General features: G+C 44.8%; 1 protein-coding gene across 18 annotated transcripts in view; it reads right to left on the bottom strand.

Moving 5' to 3' along the window:
* Positions 1-20,481, bottom strand: part of ZNF532 (zinc finger protein 532) — a 134,750-nt gene that overhangs the window by 56,503 nt on the left and 57,766 nt on the right. For all 18 annotated transcript variants that reach the window (XM_053571424.1, XM_053571425.1, XM_053571423.1 and 15 more), the window contains one exon: positions 9,966-12,325. In XM_053571424.1, the coding sequence (XP_053427399.1) occupies positions 9,966-12,308 (2,343 nt within the window). In that variant the 5' untranslated portion in view covers positions 12,309-12,325. The remainder of the gene's footprint in view (positions 1-9,965; positions 12,326-20,481) is intronic.

Raw genomic sequence — 20,481 nt, 5'->3', positions numbered from 1 at the left:
CCTACACACTGAGGAAATTAGTCACCTCATTAACAGCAGCTTCATAATTCTATCTAAAGTAAAGTTACCAAAACACAATAACAAAGAATACCAGTTTATTTTGTAGCTTTCCCTTTTGCTGAATGTCACACTGAGAAGACAAAGCATTTTGTCTCGGATCTCACTTACGTGGAAATATTATAACACAAAGCAAGTGTTTCAGAGAAACTGGAAAGCCGGTCAGCCGTGGTGGTTCTGTCCTCGAATCCTGCTACTCTCAAAAGCCCTCGTAGGAGTGGACAGTTAAATGAGCAAATGTACAGAAAGCTGTACAGTCCACACACATCATCTACTTAGGAGATGATCACTGGAGAAAACAGGTGAAAGAGTTGAGAACACATAGAAGCTGGCACAGAATTGATCTGTGCTAAACTCAAATTAAACACTTAGGAGAGAGGGCTAAACCCACAAACTAAAGGTCCGGCCAAGATGTGGTGCTCACACTATAATCCTAGCACTCTTGAGAGGCTGAGGCTGGAGGTTGGTTTGTGGTCAGGAGTTTGAGACCAGCCTGAACAAAAGTGAGACCTCCATCTCTACCAAACACAAAATTAAGTTCGCCAGATGTGGTGATGGGCACCTGTAATCCCCTGTACTCCACAGGTTGAGGCAGGAGGATCGCCTGAGCCCAGGAGCCTGAGGTTACTGTGAGCTATCATCACACCACCATACTCTACCCCTGGTGACAGAGACTGTCAAAAAAAAAAAAGTCGCAAGTCTTCACCTAGTGATGATATGTTGGGGGACTACAAGGGGAAGGGGAGAAAATGGAGGTGAATTCCATGATTTCCAGAGGAAGCTGCCTGAGCAGAGCACATTTAGAAAGAACTGACAGGGGCTGCTCAACACAGCTTAATATACCTGGAATATGGTGTTAGCGATGCCCAGAAAGTTCCTAAAACTAAAATGAATCAGCAATCCCTAAATTTAAGAGCCACTACCACTGCAGATACGTTGCCTTCGTCTACACTCTAGAAGCTCATCTGGGTGTCAGGAGTCCATTCTTGGCTCGGCGCCTGTGGCTCAAGCAGCTAAGGCGCCAGCCACATACACCAGAGCTGGTGGGTTCAAATCCAGCCTCGGCCTGCCAAACAATGACAACTACAACCAAAAAATAGCCGGGCGTTGTGGCGGGCACCTGTAGTCCCAGCTACTTGGGAGAGAATCGCTTAAACCCAGGAGTTGGAGGTTGCTGTGAGCTGTGTGATGCCACAGCACTCTACCAGGGCGACAACTTGAGGCTCTGTCTCAAAACAAAAAAAAGGAGTCCATTTTTACACGATTCCTAAGGTCCTTCCAGCTATAAAATTCCATGCTCCTTAGGGAATCAGTGTGATGAAGCAGAAAGAACAATGACATAGTAATAAAGAAACTTTGCTTGTGTCCCAGTTCTGCCACTAATTGGGCATTTGTTTTTCCCACTGTAAAACTTAAAGGGTAACCAAAGGACCTATAACATTCTGTGATTCTATGTCTGATGTAGATTCCACAGTAAGAAAAACAGATTTCTAACAATCAAGAGTTTGCATTTCCAGTCTGTACTTGACTAAATTTAGTCACGGTTTCACTAAGACAACTTAGTGAAAGTCACGGTTTCACTAAGACAACTTTCCTAATGCCATGACCCTTTAATACAGTTCCTCGCGTTGTGGTGACCCCCAACCATAAAATTATTTTCATTGCTACTTCATAACTGTAATTTTGCTACAGTTATGAATCATAATGTAATATCTGATATGCAGGATGTATTTTCATTGTGAACCACTGCACTGAGAGGTGAAGCAATGGCATCCCAATACATCAATTATTTAAAACTATAGCCTTCAGCTCTTAAATACTTCCCAAAGAAGAAAAGGAAGGCTTCTCTGACCTCCTGTCCACTTTTTTGCTCAACCTGCCCTAAGGCATGGATTATATAACCTGACAGGTCAGAATACAAAGCCCCATAGGGCAGATTTACTGTGCTAACTAGGGTAATCCTAGCACTCTGGAAGGCTAAGGCAAAGGCAGGTGGATAGCCTGATTTCAGGGGTTCAAGACCAGCCTGAGCAAGAGCAAGACCCTGTCTCTACTAAAAATAAAAAAACCTAGCCGAGCCTGGTGGTACGTGTCTATAATCCCAGCTACTCAGGAGGCTGAGGTAAGAGAATCTGTTGAGATTTTTGAGGTTGCTGTGTGCCACGGCACTCAACCCAGGACAACAGAGTGAGACTCTGTCTCAAAAAAAAAAAAGAAGAAGAAAAAGAAAACTCAGCTGCCCACGAGCTCTGTTTTTGTTGCACTGCTTGTTCAACACCACGGTCTTAAGTCCTCTTACTTTCTCCCTCAGCCTTCTCCTCCCCAACTTCCTCTTCCTCGTCCTTCAGGAAAGCAGACGCAGCCAGGGCAGTCTAACCTCAATTTAAGCGCGCCCTGGGCACCTGGACCCTATCAGCGAACAAACATTCATGTGATAAAAATACAAGACTCAGACTCAGGCTCGGGGAATACAGGCACATATGCCAACCTAGCTCCTACCAGAAACCTGCACTAGGGCTGCTGAGCACAGGCCAGTTCCCAATAAAGTGGCCCTTGGATCTTCTCTGGGAATGATGACTTCTGCACAGAGCGGCCACAGAACACACACTTGGCAGCACCAGCAAAGCAGAATTCACCAAACGCAACTGGAGCCTCCCTCCGTCTCTTCTTTGTGACCCAGTGGCAACGTCTCCGCCTCCCTCCGTCTCTTGTGACACAGTGGCAACGTCTCCCAAGGCCAAACATGCCCAGGAGGACGCAGGAGCTTCGGGAAGCAGGGCCCCAGCTGGTGACCACAGGGAGAGATCCTTTACTGTGTACAGAGACAAGCACTGCAGAAACCTAGAAAGGCTCTTGTGAAAACAAAAATGGGTCAAAATACGCTATCGAGTGAAAAAATAAAATGTAAAATCAAAGATAAAAAGGAGACAGTGACTGGGCTAAACCCAGAAAAAGTTGTGCTTCAGGGAAAGGCTGGGGTCTTTAGAGGCTTGGCTCACCAGACGTGAGAGCATTACCAGAGTGATTCTCACTGGTGAAGGCTTGGAAACACAGGGCTAAGAAAAAGAAATTTACACTGGGCAGTGAAAAAATGTCAGAGATTCAGGCTCAGCGTGTAGGTGAGTAGGGCACCAGCCACGTACACTGAGGTTGGTGGGTTCGAGCCTGGCCCAGGCCTGCTAAACAGCAATGACAACTGCAACCAAAAAATATCCAAGTATTGTGGTAGGCGTCCTGTAGTCTCAGCTACTAGGGAGGCTGAGGCAAGAGAATCGCTTAAGCCCAAGAGTTTGAGGTTGCTGTGAGCTGTGACCCTCTACTGAGGGCGACATAGTAAGACTCTGTCTCAAAAACAAAAAAAAAAAAAAGAAAAAAAAGATGTCAAAGATTCAGAAAAGACAGAAATCCCAAAAAGCAAAATGGAATGCTGTTTTCCCAGGAAGCTAATTCCAAAAAAACAAGTGGGCACCGCTGTCTAAATGCCTCAGGTAGAGCACAAATAATGTGACTGTGAAATCTCTCCTTGAAGACTGGACAATTATATTAGGATCTTAAAAAAAGGGGGGAGAGAAACTTCCACTTCCAGGAAAATGGAATGAAAGTGCCTTTCCCTATCCTTTCCCACTAAGCACCACTAGAAACCCCAGGCACAGCACATAAAGCCAACACAAAAGGACTCAAAGGTGGTGACAAAGGCGGTCTGGCAGGGACTTTGGGACCTAGATGTGACAGGGCAGTGAGCCCTGGGTTTCCTTTAGCCTCATATCCCAGGTCTAGAGCTGAAGGAGCTGGTAACCCAGAAACGCCAATGGGTGGAGAGAAAAATCCCCAACAAAAGCCTGTTCTCTAACACCGAATGGCCCGGAAAGGGGCAGCCTAGGAAAATAGAAAACTTTTAGATAATTACTGCTCCACTCAGAGAAACCCCCACAGAAAACACTGTGGCCTCAACCCAACCTGTGCCAAGTCTCGGTGGAGGCCAGACTACCACCCTTCTGAGTCTCTACTGAAGTGTCCCAACACCCCGACCCAGGTGGCCTCATAGAAGGTGGCCACTAGACAAGAGGGACTTTTCATTGCTTCCAAGTGGTAACAAGCCCCTCCATTAGCCCAGCAGGCATTTTTTTTTTTTTTTAAATCCCAAAAAAGAAATCTCCAGGCCCAGATGGTTTCACTGGAGAATTCTACCAAACAAAGAAAAACCAATTACACATACTCTCTTCCAGATAAATTGAAAAAGAAGGAAAGCACTTCTCAATTGATTATTATAAAGCTAATTATCAACCTACTAAACCAGACAAGGACAGAGCAGAAGAAACCTATCTGAATACAGATGCAAAATCCTTAACAAAGTATTAGTGGATAGAATTCACAATACACAGGCTGAGCGAGGTGGCTCATGCCTGTAACCCTAGTATTCTGGGAGGCCGAGGTGGGTCGATTGCTTGAGCTTCACGAGTTTGAGACCAGCCTGAACAAGAGCGAGACCCCTCTAAAAATAGCCAGGCGTTGTGGTGGGCACCTGTAGTCCCGGCTACTTGGGAAGCTGAAGCAACAGGATGGCTTGAGCCCAAGAGTCTGAGGTTGCTGTGAGCTGTGATGCCATGGTACTCTACCCAGCACAACAAAGTGAGACTCGGGTCTCAAAAAAATAATAATAATAATTCACAATATAGAGAAAGAATTATGGGCTTCATTCCAGGGATGCAAAGCTGTTTTGGTATCTTACAAATGAATATGATCTACACTAAAGAAAAATATAAAAAACCTCCATAACCAATACAGGAGTCCAACGGTTACAGGTTACACAATAAATACATAAAAATTGTTTCTATATATTAGCAATGAATGTACTCACCAAAAAACATAATACCACTTACAAGTGCTTAAGAAAAGAAACCTAACAAAACATATACAGGACTTATATGATGAAAACTACAAAACGATTTTAAAAAATCAAAGAAAAGACCCCTTACTGGGTGCACAGACATGTCCCTACAGAAATGTAGAACAACTCTGATCAAAATAGAAATGAGCCAAAACCGCTACTGAATCAAAGATAAAATGTAAACTGAAAGATAAAAAGTGGAGAGTCTGTGTTGATAGAAAGACTCAACATAATAAAGATGTTGATTCTCCGCCAAATTAATATATAAATTTAACACAATTCCTATCAAAATCCCAGCAAATTTTTTGTAAATATAGACAAAATTGTTCTAAAATGTATATGGAAAGGCAAAAGAACAAGAATAGCTACACAATTTTAGGGAAGGAGAATAAAGTTATAGGAATCAGTCTACCCAATTTGCAGACCTTTAGACAGTTGCACACTGTCCTTACAACAAGGTGACGTTGGCAGAGGGACGGACACACAGATCACTGGGATAGACGAACTCAGAACAGCCCCACCCAAGTATGTTGAAGGAAAAGATGCGTTTAAGGCAAAAGAAAAAAGAACCTCAACCTAAGGCCCAACCTCACACAAGGAACTCTAAATGGACCACAGACTTAAATGTAAGACACAGAACTATAAAACTTCCAGGGGGGAAAAAAGGACAGGAAAATCTGCAGGATCTACGAGGCCAGTGACACCAAACACAGAAAAGGAAACTTGAAAAACCGGACTTCGTCAAAATTAAAAACTTTCGTTTTGCAAAAATAGTGGTTAAAAAGATGAAAAAAGCTGTGGATGAGGAAAACAAACCTTGCAACTACACGGCCAACAAAACACTAGTATCTAGACTTTCTCAAAAATTTGTAAAACTTAACACTGGGGGTGGGGGGGAATTAGCAATTAATTAGAAAATGGGGAAGGTGGCGCCTGTGTCTCAGTGGGTAGGGCACCAGCCCCATATACTGAAGGTGGTGGGATTGAACCTGGCCCTAGCCAAACTGCAACAAAAAAATAGCCAGGTGTTGTGGTGGGTGCCTGTAGTCCCAGCTACTCGGGAGGCTGAGGCAAGAGAATCGCTTAAGCCCAGGAGTTGGAGGTTTCTGTGAGCTGTGACGCCACAGCACTCTACCGAGGGCAAGAAAGTAAAACTCTGTCTCAAAAAAAAAAAAAAAAGAACAGAAAAAAAAAGAAAATGGGCAAAAGATATGAATGAAGAAACATTTCACTAGAAGAGAAATACAGATGCCAAGTAAACCACAATGAAATTATGAAATACCACATACTTATCGAAATGGCTAAAATAAAAACTGTTACCACCACCAAATGCTGGTGAAGATGCAGAGAAGCCGGATCACCTCACCCACTGCCCTGTGAGAATACCAAATGGCAGCCCCCACCCTGGAAAGCCACTGAGAATCTTAAACACGCAGCTATCACATAACTCAGCAAGTACATGGCGTCACAGCTCAGAAAGACAAAAACTTATGTTCACACAAAAACCTACACGTGGTGTTCAGTAACAGTTTCACTCATAATACCCCAAACTGGAAACAATGCAGATGACCTTCAGCGAGTGAATGGTTAAATGAACTATGGTACAACTACATAATGACTACTACTCAGCGATCAAAAGGAATGAACTATCAATACTATTGATTGGATATCCCGTGAATAAAAGCTGACCCCAAAGAGTTATATGCTACATGGTTCCATTTATATGCATTATGGAAAATGACAAAATTATAGAAATAGAAAACAGATTAGTGGTTGCACAGAGTTGGGAGGTGGGTTGCTATAAAAGGACAATACAAGAGGCCCTTGACGTGCTGAAGAGTTCTGTGTCCCTTCTGCATCAACATCAACACCCTGCTTGCGATGTGGTTCTAGTTTTGTGAGAGGTTACCTTCGTGGGGAACTGGATGAAGGGGACACAAGCACTCTCTGTATTATTTCTTACAACATGAATTTACAATCATCTCTATAAACAGGGCAGAGGTCCCACTGGAAGTGAGGTAGTCCCTTTCTTCAGAGTAAACTCAGAAGCAGAAAGGCAGAGAGTGAAGGGTGAGTACCTGCTGGTCTAACAGGAGTCCTGGGGGCTACACGCTTTCAACCTTCAGAGCCGTCAATGGTGGTACAGGGTCCACTCACGAGCCACTGTGGATGACCCTCTAAGTAAGGCTAATGTGTAGGCCAAAGGAACCCTGCCCCGCCGGCAGATGCAGGACTTAGACCACACAGGGTCCCAACTCCAGAAAGGCCAGGCCTGGGAACGAGGCTGTGGAAAGCGGTTACAGGTGTGGGGTAGTCCACTCTTGAGTTGCCAAAACGTGAAGGTCAAGGGGGAAACGGAAAGCAAAGGTTTTAAGTGGTGGAACACAGGACAACAGAGAAAGGGAGGGGCTCAGCAACGTCCGTGGTACTTGAGATGCCTCTGGGTCAAATTCTAAATTTTGTAAGACACAGTGTTCTAAGTGACGTTCCAATTTCTGTGGGTAGAATCCCACCCCACCCCACTTGACTGAAGTTGAAGTTGACAAATTGTAAAGTGGCTGACAGTTACCTACTGGTGAACTGCTACTTCCTCTTCTGTCTTCTATTACCTCCATCTTCCTGCAGCACCCACCTCTCACCACCATGGCTACCCGATTCCACAGCAGGTGACTGGCAGTGGACGACCACCCCAGCTGTCACTACAGCCACAGGCACGTGTGTCCGACTGACCTCCCACCCCCCAGAACGGGGGAAGAGACTCAGCTTGGGTTAAGCTGAGTGCCAAGGCAGCGGCCCCTCCTGCTGTGGGGGAAAGCAGATCCCTGCCTGAGAATGGTCTGACCCAGCAAGTGTGGAGGCGGGAGCTGGGGAGAGGCGGGCAGAGGAGCAGCAGCAGAGTGTACCAGGGCATGCTTGTTAACGGGCCATGCTTGTGCTGCCAGCCCCATAGCGTCTGGCCGTGCAGTCAGCTGACACTCACTAAATAGCAACACTCTTCCCTGGTGAGCTGGGGATGACTTAGCCAGGCAGAACCGGAGAAAGGAAACAGAACAGGAGGCTAATGTTCCACTCAGAGCAGCGGTTCTCAACCTGTCGGTCACGACCCACAGGAACTGTATGAAAGGGCTGCGGCATTAGAAGGTTGAGAACCACTGACTTAGAGCATATATGGCCTTAGAGTTAAATGTACATTCTTTGTGACTCATTCCTTGGGCACTCTGGGGGAACTAGGTGACCGCACACTTTACTTGTCCCAGTAAAATAGATTAGTGATGCCCAAAACAACCGCACACATAGAAAAAGGTATTAACCTTCTCCCAGGAAAACCACTTCACCCTTGTTTGGCCCCGGTTGGGCTGTTGAGACTAAAAGGCCAACAGAGAATGAATGGAGAGAACACAGGGGAGAGGGCACATTCCTACCTCTCCGCCCATGGCTTTCCTCATTCTTAGAGAAGGAGGGATCTCAAGGAAGGTGGACACATCTGAGGGCAGCTCGAAATACCAGACACAGAGCACTCAGCAGCAGTGAGACCCCCCCTGAGCGACGACAGCGCCCACCCCCTACACCGTCTACCCACAGACACAGAAACAGGACAAACAGAACTGGAAGAAAAACTTTTTGTCCTTTTCCCCCTTTCACTGCATCCTTTTGAGATGAAAAGAAATATGACCACTTTAGTGAAGTCCTGACAAAGGGGTCCCCAGATAGACAGAATTCAGGCACTGTCGCTTTGAACAGCTAAGGAGCTGCGGCCACCACTGCTTCTCCCACTGCGTGGCTGCCTCCTCTTCCTTCAGCATTTTACTGTCAGAACCGATGAAACGTTTAGCATCCGAGCCCGCAAGAATGCCATCAAAACTCTCATTGCTTCCATTTCCACTAATCGAGAATCGGGGAAAAAGAAAATTGAGGTATTCTCGATCTTTTGTTTCTGAAACTCAAAATTCTACATAGAACATAACTCAGTAACTAGCTTTGAGGAGCTATTCACCAAGACGGTGCCAGACTGCCAGACTTCTGACTCGCAGCAGAAACCTCCTAATTAACAAACACTGGAGGATGAAAAAAGAAAGGAGCGGTTTAACGCTGGATCTTCACAAAGAGAAGTCTGAGAGGCAGAGTGCGCTAGCTCACACTGGCACGCACTTTAAACTTCCCAAGCTTTCTGGTTTGGACAGTAGGTCATTTGGACTAACTTAAATTTACTTCATTTGGCATGTCCAGTTACTTCCAAATAACAGCACCATTTATGTACAAACACATTTATCTATCAACCAGATGCTGCCTCATGGACTAGCAAAATGACAGAGATAAAAAGCTGATGTCCTTTGTGAAGTATATGTCACCAACATCATCCTGTACTTACAAAAGCCACAAGCATACCACAAAAGTATTCTGCTTAAGTGGAGATGGGTTCGCCATTGTAGCTTAATTTCACTGCAGTGAAGAATATTACTAAAATAGACTTCTAGACCATCAACCTAAGTAGACACACCACAGAAGTGGGCACTGATTGTGTTTAACTAAAGATTCCAGTATTATAAATAATTATAAATAACAGTAAGTAATTTTTAAAACCTCAAAATTGGTACTAATAACTCAGGAACGGAGGTGATACAGTTTTCCTTGAACACTTAATATGATGGGGTAACGCTGTAATTACCTAAATCTCAGACTTGCGATATATATATACCAATGACTCAACAATTACCAAAATCTAAAAGTACCATACTCAGCTAGTATACACACCTTACATCTGGCTAAAAGAATTATCTTCCCCAGAAGACCATTTTTTGAAAATAAGATTCCTGTTTCGACATGGTTTCTATTCTATGAAAACGATTCCTTCCCTCTCACTTGCACATGAGCCTGCTGGTATGCACCTGTGCGGGTGTGCACGCACACACATACTTCCCCCATTTAACAAAGCTCCCTCTCCTAAAATCAAAGGCATCTGAGCAAGCACTCGTGTCTACAGACTCATCACTGAAACACCAAGATTTAAATGATACTCTACTTGTCCACTCGTATCTGCAGCCTGCTGGTAATGTGTAGCCAGTGATGTCTCATCCTGGAAGACTTCATTACACTCCAAGCATTTGAGACTGTGTCTGCAGAGTTTGGAGGGGTCTTCATCCAGGGGCATGGCAGGAGTGATGGGAGTGCTGGAAGGAGCCGATATGACATTCCCTGTTACGCCAGACTGAATTTTTGTTACAGTATGTGTGCCAGCTGCCCCGGAGCTCTGCAGAGTGGAAGATGAAGAGGAAGTATTGCTTGACAGAGAAACTATCATTTGATCTGCTGGGACTGGCTTTAAAATTAAGTGGGAGCACTGCATTACCACCCCTTTTTCCTTATGCCCACGGGCATGGGAAAGGAGGCTGCATTTGTTGTAAAAAACAAGGTTCTTTGTACAATGGTTGCACGTTACTTCGATGCGCACACTACGTCTGTCGTAGTGCTGGGTCAGGCTCTTTTCAAGCGCAAAGGAGTCCCCACACTCCAAGCACTTGTACCCACGCGACGGTAACGTGATCCCTGCACTGGCGGGAGGACTGAGGTTTGGGATGTAAACTGGGACTGGATTGACACTGCTCAGCACCTTGTTGAAAGCTTCCACCACCGAACTCTGCAAGGATGACACCACCTGGACCCGAGACACCTTTTTGGGTGGTTGAGAGGCTGCTGCGTTGATTATTGCCTGCTTTATTTGTTGCTGAGGTTTGGTTAGCACTTGGCGGAGTTCAGAGGCGGCCTGGGCACCCTGAGGCAGAAGGTTAAGGTTGGCAAGGTGCACAGTCTTTGGCACGAGTTTGGCATTGGCCAGGCTGGACGCCGGCACCACAACAGTTTGCTGCTGGATGGCATTGGCGGCTTTAATGATGGCACTGCTGGCACTCTGAACAGAGGCAGCAGATATGACCGTGGCTTTCACTGTCGTGTTGTTAGCGAGCTTCAGATTAATGACTTGGGACCCTGCCGTTTTTACAGCGGACACTGGGAGGAAAGCAGTAGCCACAGGTTTGATTGTGACCTGCTTCGGGGTCAGCTCCACAGGGGACACTGCATTGGTCACAACTGCTGACTGGAGAGGCGCCCTGGGGGGAGAGGAAAGGACGGCAGCAGGTGTTGAGGAGGCCAGAAGGGACGTCACAGAGGCCATGACGGATGGTGTGTGCTCGGAAGGCTTCTTCCCAGAGTCAAGATCCACTTCTGGCAATACCCTGGTCACAGTTCTCTTGATTTCCCCAGAAGACGTCTTAATGGTTTTTATGCGCACTTTGGGAATTGCTGGTGTGGACCCTGCAGGAGAGGATGGGGACCCCTTGCTGCTGTTCTCACTGGAAATGCTCCTGGGACTATCCGGTTGCTTTAGGGATGCTTTCTTCGTCCCATCAATGAGACTCTGGGATTCGGGGGACTTGTCAGTGGCTCTCGGACTGTTGTTTACTTCTTTGGGTAACGGAGAGGATTCCCTCGAATTGGCCACTGGTTCTTTGCAGGAATCTGAAGCCGCCTTTTTAGCGCTCAGAGCCGCGATTGCAGCTATGCAGGATGATAGCTTAGAGGACGACTTCACCTTTGACGGCACCACGCTGGCGAGGCTGGTATCATTCTTCTCTGAGCTCAGCTTCCCGTCAAGGACCCTGTTTTCAAGCACCTTGTCAGAGTTTTCCTTCAATTTTTCTTCTGCTTTTCTGACTTTAAAAGCTTCATAAACACTTAGGGTTATAGAATTTGTTTCCGTTTCTCGCTTAACTTTGTTTTTATCTGTATTGCCTGATGTAGAGGTTGGAGTTTTGCTGGAGTTTTCCCCTCCAGGTGCCTTTACTTTATCATAGTCCTGTTGGGGAACAGAACCTGGCAACGCGTTGGACCTAAAGCCTGAAGGTACATCCTCCTTGTCAGGAGGGTCGTCCACCTCTATCTTCTCGTCGTCATCAAACTCTTCAGCACTGGAGATGGGGCTGAACTGGCTGAAGGCTGAGTCTTTCAGAGTCACCTCAGAGGCAGGCACATCTCCTTTCAAGGACTTTGCTCCATCTTTGCTGTAACTGTCCAGGGAAGACGCTGTGAGAAAGCCATTGTGCAGGCCGTTGCCGGTGGGATTGTGACCATCCTTCTCCCCACCCTCGGAGGAATCCATGTTCCGAACGTTCTTAACAATGACGCTGACACCCACATCTGAGGAGGACGGCGTGTGGGAGTCGTCGTCTCCGTGGGCACTCTGCTTCATGTGGCTCTCGTGGTCATCGTGTCCAGACTCGATAGCTGCTTTAGGGTCGACCATATCTGGGATGTCAAACGCTGCCAAGAGGTCGTCAAAGTCTGGGGTCTTCATGTCCCCCATGGTCATGAATGTGATCAGTGGTTCTGTTAAATGAACAGAAAATAACTCCATCAGCAATTAAGGTTTCCTAACCATGAGATAAATCTCCCTGCAGGATTTATACGAATACAGTGATGATTACCAAGAAAGAGCAAAGTGGTGGCTGCATTTATTGTAATTACGGAACTGAGTCAAAGCGAACAAGGAACAAGCATCTAGAAAATATGTACAGAACCTAAATAATTTTAGCTTCAAAAGCAATCCCTCCAAACGGCTGTGCAGTGTTACCAGCGTGACTCTTCTGTAACAAGAATGAAGTTGCTAGAAACTGTTATAGCACAGAAAAGCAGGCATTGGTAATAGCAACTAGGAGATGTGTCATTTCCACAAAAATCGACTTCCAAACGTACTTGGGAACCTCACAGTGTTCAACTGACATTATTTAATCCTTCCAGTTATCACTATTACCGTCACCATCAGATTAAGAGTACACACTAAAAGAAACCATTAGAATAAAAAAAAAAAGAGAGAGAGAGATCTTGATAGTCACCCACAGCAGAGTATCTACTGCTAATAAGTTCCTAGGATTTAAGAAGAAAAACCTACAAAAAAAAAAAAAAAAACCAATACCATAAGAAGCTGATTCTATCAAGTTTTATTTTCATCCTCATTTTCCGTATTATGTCAAAAGGAAAAAAAAAAAACACTCTCTCAGATGGTAGGTAGGTCAGGTCAGAGGATGGAGAGCTGTAGGAACATGGACAGTCATGGCCCTTCCTAAACATGAAGGATATATAAAAAGGCATCAAGTGTTTGCAGTCTTCAAAAGGGACCCTTCACTCTACTCTCAGAGGACAAGCGTTGTGGGTGTCAGACAGAGCTTCCACTACAGGGGGCTTATACAGCTCCCTGGAAACCCAGGGCGCTCGCTGCATCTTAAGAGTTCCATTTTTCCTGACACATACTCCAATATGTGTGTGCTTGTCTCTTCCTTCCTCCTAACCTGAGGACAAGCCAAGTGTCACTCACCTTTATACTGTAAGTGCCAAATAATTAGCGAAGCACAGGGCAGGGGCCAGAACGCTGGGTTCATAACAGAACACCCGTCCTAGACCCCGCTCTGTCACTCCCTAAGCTCCGGGAGCCTCGGGAAGTGAGAGAATCTCAACCCGTGCTCATTCTTTCTGCAGTGGATGTCATCAGGCAAGAAGAGAAGGAGAAAAGGGAAGGGAAGAAAAGAAAATCCCAGGGAATACGAGTGGGAGAGGGAAGAGGAATCAAGCAAGCAGCCACCAACTCGGGAGGGAAGAGGGTTACAGGAGAATTTAGCCAGCTTCCAATGGAAGAATCCGCCTAGCAGATTTATACTCAGTCCTAGACTCTTTGCTTTTCCGTATTTACTGTCATTAGTCTTCTTTTAAATGTTTTAGTCATCCCTGAGAAGTATTTAATGACATTTTTTCTTATAACATCTGTAAAAGATGTTGCCTTCCTAATAAAAGTAACTATACTGGGCTCAAGATAGAACTTCCACTCAGGCAAGAACATACATACCTATGAAAACTCACATAAACCACAAACCCACCAAAAGGTGCTAAGACCCTCAGCGTATTAACGCCCTCTGGAGACACCTCCAAACACTCTTAAGAATGTGGTTGGGCAAAACCACTGCTGCTGATGAAATAAACACTCAAAGTTCAACGGGAGCTGAAGAGTAAGTCACCTTTCATTCACACATGTCTCAGTTAACGCAGAGCTAGAAGAGGTCACGTGTACTTTTCCTTCAATGTCTTACTTAGCCCAGAGGAAACACTCCATGGGCAGGGAATGAGGAATAGCGCACGCTGCACTTCCAGTATTTAAACTAGTGCACCATAAAAGGGGCACAGGAAACGGAACATTTCTAAGGAGATACTGAAGTGAAAATATCTACGAGAAGTAAGACCCAGGGAGAAGGTTTGAAATGATGGTATTCTTTTTAAAATGAAAATTGAACACTAAAACTGCAAAATGTGGGCAATGAAACACCCATCTGCTAGATACTCTATCCACATGAGGATCTACCCACTTATGAATAATCCCAGAATGTCACCACATTTATTTTTAACCATCAGATTGATGCTGCAAAGTCACCCAGTGATCTACCTTTACCGTCCATGTTGATCTAAGGCTGGCGATCACTGTGATGAGAAAACTCGATACACAGAATTACGAACATCCCCTTTCCCCACCACCAAGGTTGGACGGGCCTGACGGATGGATTCTTAGTGCCCCCACTTAGATTGGTCCCAGGCTCTGCAAGTGATAACACTGAGGAGTGGCAGCTGGGCTCTGCCTCAGTCCCTTTCTTTTCTTTTTGTTTTGAGACAGAGTCTCGCTCTATCACCCCAGGTAGAGTACGGAGGCATCATCATAGCTCACAGCAACCTCAAACTCCTGGGCTCAAGTGATCCTTCTGTCTCAGTTTCCTGAGTAGCTGGGACTACAGGCATGTTCCACCATGCGCAGCTTGTTTTTCTATTTTTAATAGAGACGAGGTCTCACTCTTGCTCAGGCTGGTCTCGAACTCTTGAGCTCAAGAGGTCCTCCCACCAGATTGCTAAGATTACAGGCATGAGCAACTACACTCTGGCCCCCTCTACCTTTCATTGTAACTAAATGGAATCTGTCACCTGCCTTCTCTTTTATGATCTTGGTGGCATGATCACACAGTTTTACACTGTTCATCCCAAAAGGCACTCAATTGAGGAACAAAAAGAAGGTAAGAGATAACTCAAATAGTCGGTAGATGGTGAGCCCAGATCACAGGTCAGATCAGCAGTGCAAGTGGCAGGCATTTCTATGAATATGGGGCAAGTTAGCACACGATTCTGATTGTCTCCCATTACATGTAGCAGGGACCTGCTGATTATAAACAGGTGTGCAATGGTATTAAACCACAGTCAGAGTTAGCTAGCTTTGCTGCCTGCCACACCACCGTATCTTTTCCTATGAGTGTGACCAGCTAAAGGAGAGTTAAGGCCCAGAAAGCCCCAGAGAGGATCCTTTGAGCCTGCAAACCCCTCCAGGAGTTAAGAAGCAACTTTTCCTCCATGGTAAACCAGCCACACCCTGCTCCCCCCTCCCTCCGTTTCACCCAAGATTTACACTCTTCTCTTGGGGGAAGTGGGTGAGCCCAGGGAGAGGCCGTGCAGGCAGCATTCTGAAGAGGTCACAGAGAATTGGCAGAGGTTTAAAAAAGATCAGCCAGCCATCCAGGCTCACCTGAAGGAAGCCCAACTACAAGCTGAAAATACATCATGGACATTCTGCAGAGCCTCAGTGCAGAGGCCTGCTGAGTCCATTATATCCTCTGAAACCCGAGAACCTGCAGCAGGTGGACTCCCCTCCCTGGGGCTGTTTAATTAATGTAATAAACCCCACTCTCTGTAACTTTACACTTCTTTCTTGGTTTATAGAAATGTTTTTCATACCCATAATCATACTGTCCTAGTACCTTCCCTTCTCACATGCGGAAGGCGAGAGCAAGTGTTCCACTTAGAGAAGGAAAAAATGCTTAACTCCCACTTCGTTTCTCAGTTTCATTGAACACAAAGAGAAATGTTTATGTCTGAAAGTTTCCTTCATATTCTACTCCAAATCCTAACTACTACTATCTTCAAAATAGATTTCTTTTCTTAAAAACACTACAAAAAATAAACCTTAGTTCTCTTTTAAAACATAATATAGAACAATCTCATTTTAGCTACCCTTACCCTCAAAAGTTTGATTTTCAAACAGAATTAGCTTTAGTTATTATAACAATGTCTTTCATTTACACTCTATAAAATGCCGAAGTCTTTTAATTTACAACTAAACCCTGTACAAATAACCTATAAGTCATTAATGTTCTTTCACCCGAAGACATTGACAATATCTGAGAGAAAAAAACATATTAGGCCCGTTTATAAAAAAGGAAATTGGAAGAACTCAAGTCTGCCACATGATTGCTTTATTCCCTCCTTTGACACAAACAATAACATTTCCTTTCCTACAAAAGCCTCTTAAAATGATGGAAAGCTATTTCATCTTTGTTGGCAAAAGTCAAAAGTTATCATGTAAAAAGGAAAACAGAAGAAAACCCTATTCACCCCCTAAATACTTCTTGTACTTTCTAATAAAAAACTTTTCCTTCGGGCGGCGCCTGTGGCTCAGTGAGCAGGGCGCCGGCCCCATATGCCGAGGGTGGCGGGTTCAAACCCAGCCCCGGCCAAACTGCAACCAAAAAATAGCCGGGCGTTGTGGTGGGCGCCTGTAGTCCCAGCTACTCGGGAGGCTGAGGCAGGAGAATCGCCTAAGCCCAGGAGTTGGAGGTTGCTGTGAGCTGTGTGATGCCACGGCACTCTACCGAGGGCAATAAAGTGAAACTCCATCTCTACAAAAAAAAAAAAAAGAAACTTTTCCTTCTTCGCGATATAAAACTGTTAGTTTCCAGCTACAGAAAAGGCACAGGAATGGATTAACAAATTGTGGTACATGTACACCATGGAATGTTATGCAGCCTTAAAGAAAGATGGAGACTTTACCTCTTTCATGTTTACATGGATGGAGCTGGAACATATTCTTCTTAGTAAAGTATCTCAAGAATGGAAGAAAAAGTACCCAATGTACTCAGCCCTACTATGAAACCAATTTATGGCTTTCATATGAAAGCTATAACCTAGTTATAACCTAAGAATATGGGGAAGAGGGAGAGGGAGGGGAGGGAGAGGGGAGGTGGGCAGAGGGAGGGTGACTGGTGGGATTACACCTGCGGTGCATCTTACAAGGGTACATGTGAAACTTAGTACATGTAGAATGTAAATGTCTTACCACAATAACTAAGAAAATGCCAGGAAGGCCATCTTAACTAGTGTGATGAAAATGTGTCAAACGGTCTATAAAACCAGTATATGGTGCCCCATGATCACATTGATGTACACAGTCACGTTTAGGATTACCATCAAAAAAAAAGAAAGAAAAGAAAAGAAAAGGCACAGGCCCGGCGCATGGCTTGTGCCTGTAATCCCAGCACTTTGGGAAGCCAAGGTGGGTGAACTGCTTGTCTCATAACTTCGAGACCAGCCTGAGCGAGAGCAACACCCATCTCTACTAAAAACAGAAGACTCAGCTGAGTGTTGTGGTGGGCACCTATAGTCCCAGCTACTTGGGAGACTGAGGCAAGAGGATCGCCTGAGCCCAAGAATTTGAGGTTGCTGTGAGCTATGATGACACAGTATTCTACCCAGGGTGACAGACTAAGACTGTCTCCAAAAAGAAAAAAGAAAGAAAGAAAGAGAGAAAAGGCACAGACAGTACCTAACCACTGAATCCTAACTTCAAATAACTCCCAAACAGAAAGATACATGCCTAAATCCAGCCAAAGCTCTGCCTCTTGACAAGTGAAAATCACCCATTTAGATGGAGAAGTGAATATTTTCTTTAATGAAAATCAATAAATGCAAGATCATAACAGTCATACTTAAAGAAAAACATATCAAAGCCTATCGACCATCCCAACAATATTAGGCAGACTTCCCTTGTATGGTAATAACACAAGGTCTGTTCTCCTGGGACTCCCTGCTGCGGGTTTCCAGCAGTATCTGGCCACTGAGGCCCTTCGTTATGTTTTTTAACTCTACTCAGTTTTTAAAAAAAAAAAATAATTCAACACATGAATGGATCTAACATGTGTTATCTTTCTTATCCTTCCTTCAAATATAAAATGTTCTTAAAACACATACTAATACAATGAGGTGTTTCAAATTTAATTTGTTCCTCTTTAAAAAAATGCCCCAGTTTTTAGGCATCTTCCAGGAAGCAGGGAGAGGTTGGTTTCTCTCGGCCACCTCTATTCACAGTCTTGTTTGTCCCATTTATACCATTATGCAAACCTTAATTCTACCTCCAGCACCCATTTCTTTACATCTTTAGAATTTTTAGAGCTTTCCACATTATACCTCTTTAACAAGAAAGAGAAAGAGAGACAGAGAAAGAAAGAAGGAAAGCATCTTATTTCCTCTCTTTCTCCAGATGACCTTTTGCTTTTTTCCACTTCAATCCACTTCTTTTCCACTTCCTTTACTTATCAAGGAAAATAATTTTCTCACTGCAGTCCACTGCACAGGTCTGCCTCGTACTTCGTCACTTCTACACCAGCTGGGAACAAAGGTCAGTTTTGTGGCCAAGATTTTTAAGAAATCTAATCAACTCCATCTCTCGTGCAGTTTCTAAAAATCCCTGGCTCACTGCTCTGTTCTAGAGAGGAGAGCAGGGGTGGGGAGAGACTGGGCCCCCGAAACTGGTAAATACTCAAAAAATAATATATACAAGCAAATACATACATTTGGAATACCTAAGTGTATACAGTTTTGAGGAATAGAAGGAGCTATGGAATCACTTAAAAATTATGGTACATGCTATCTGAAAGGCCCATCATGTAAGCAACAAAATGCCAAAGGAAAGTGTTCATTTTATCTTTATCCTCCACACTGCTCAGACCCTGAGTAAGTGTGGACAGTGGCCAGAGCACCTTGTAGGTCTCAAGGTTACCTTCCAGTCACAGAGAAGAAATTTGACATAAAGGGACACCAAGACCCCTTCCAATTTTCTCACCTGTCAGCACTGGTCAGGGACCCTGGTCACACTGCCCTTTTAAAGCAGAAGAACTTCAATTTCTAAACAGCCTACCGCAGGGTAAGACACAAACTGTTCAAATACAGTTTGTATGCAGAGCAAAAAAAAAAGACTATGCTCTTTGTTTATTTTGCATGAGTTATAGAAAGTTGGCAAATATAGTTGCTATTGTCCAGAACAGATATTTACTGGTTTCATTAATCCTGATGGTACTGATTATGGCTATACAAACACTTTGTCTGAATATGTTTTCTTCTTCAGTTAACTGATAATATTCTTGATCTGAAACATAACAGAGATGGAAATTCAAAATGCTTCATTTACTAACACCGTTAATCAGGGCACCACCCTAGGGGAGACTGGGATAAAAGCAGCCTCAGCCCTCCCTGTAGTGGTTCCACACTCTTCCCTTGAGGTTTTACAACAGGCCCCCTCCCCAAACCCTTCAGAAGCAGCTAAAGGGCTGTCCCTTCCACATAGGCACATGTCACTACAAACCTCAGCCTCTTCCAAAAGCTCAACTTCCAACACTCGGCCTCTTCTCACATCGCTGCCTTTAGAAGAAAGCTCACTCCCTTGACTGCGGGCACAGGGGGTCAAAACACTAGCTCCTCAATCTAAGGGTACATGGCACACCGCTTGGGTACAGGACACATCTACAAGAGGGACTTTAACAAATGCAAACCTGTGTAACCTACTTGGTTATACCCTGACATTAATCTGAAATAAAAAAATAAAAATAAATTAAAACAAAAACCACCAGCTCCTTGGCTTTTCCCAGCTGCCAAGAGAAGTTCCAGAGCAGGTCACAGGCCTGCTATAAACCTGGTCTTCACCCTCCAGAGGGTCCTCAGTCATCTAGCACCATAATCCTTCTTTTGTTTTTCCTTAATTCCCATCCTGCCAAGGGACAGAGGCTGTTTCTAATCTCTCCCTCTTCCCAATTCCATGCCTTTGCCTTTCTGTAGTCAGCTTAAAAGATAACAGTCACCAGGCAAGCACTCTCCTCCCTAACACACTTCTCCAAATTTTGTCTGCACCTCCACTGCTGGCCTGGCTAAGCCAACCCTCTAGAGCAGTGGTTCTCAACCTTCCTGATGCCGCAATGTATTTTCATTGTTAAAAAGGGGTCTCGACCCACAGGTTGAGAACCATTGCTCTAGAGTGAGCTTGGTCCCCTGTGTCTGTGTCACTTCTATCACCTCTGCCAACTAGCATACAGAGACGTCCCCCAGCCTTACCCTGGAAACCTGGCACTCTGGCCTTCCTGCCACCAAGCACTTGCAGCTCACAACTTGGTACAAATCCTGCTCCTCTCAGGGTCCTCCCACCCAGCCCCCTTTGACAATTCACTCTTTTGAACCCACTATTAAAATCCAGCCTGACGTGAGTACACACCTATGATTCCAGCTACTCAGGAGGCCAAGGCCAGAGATGGCTTGAGCCTAAGAGTTTTAAGATCAGCCTGAGCAACTTAACAAGACTTCATCTCCACAAAAAAACTAAAAAATTAGCAGAGCATTGTGGCGTATGCCTACAGTCCCAG

This window comes from Nycticebus coucang, chromosome 19 (genome assembly GCF_027406575.1).
Source record: "Nycticebus coucang isolate mNycCou1 chromosome 19, mNycCou1.pri, whole genome shotgun sequence".
NCBI lineage: Eukaryota > Metazoa > Chordata > Mammalia > Primates > Lorisidae > Nycticebus > Nycticebus coucang.
The sequence above is the reverse complement of the archived record's forward strand: the minus strand, read 5'-3'. Positions and strand labels throughout refer to the sequence as shown.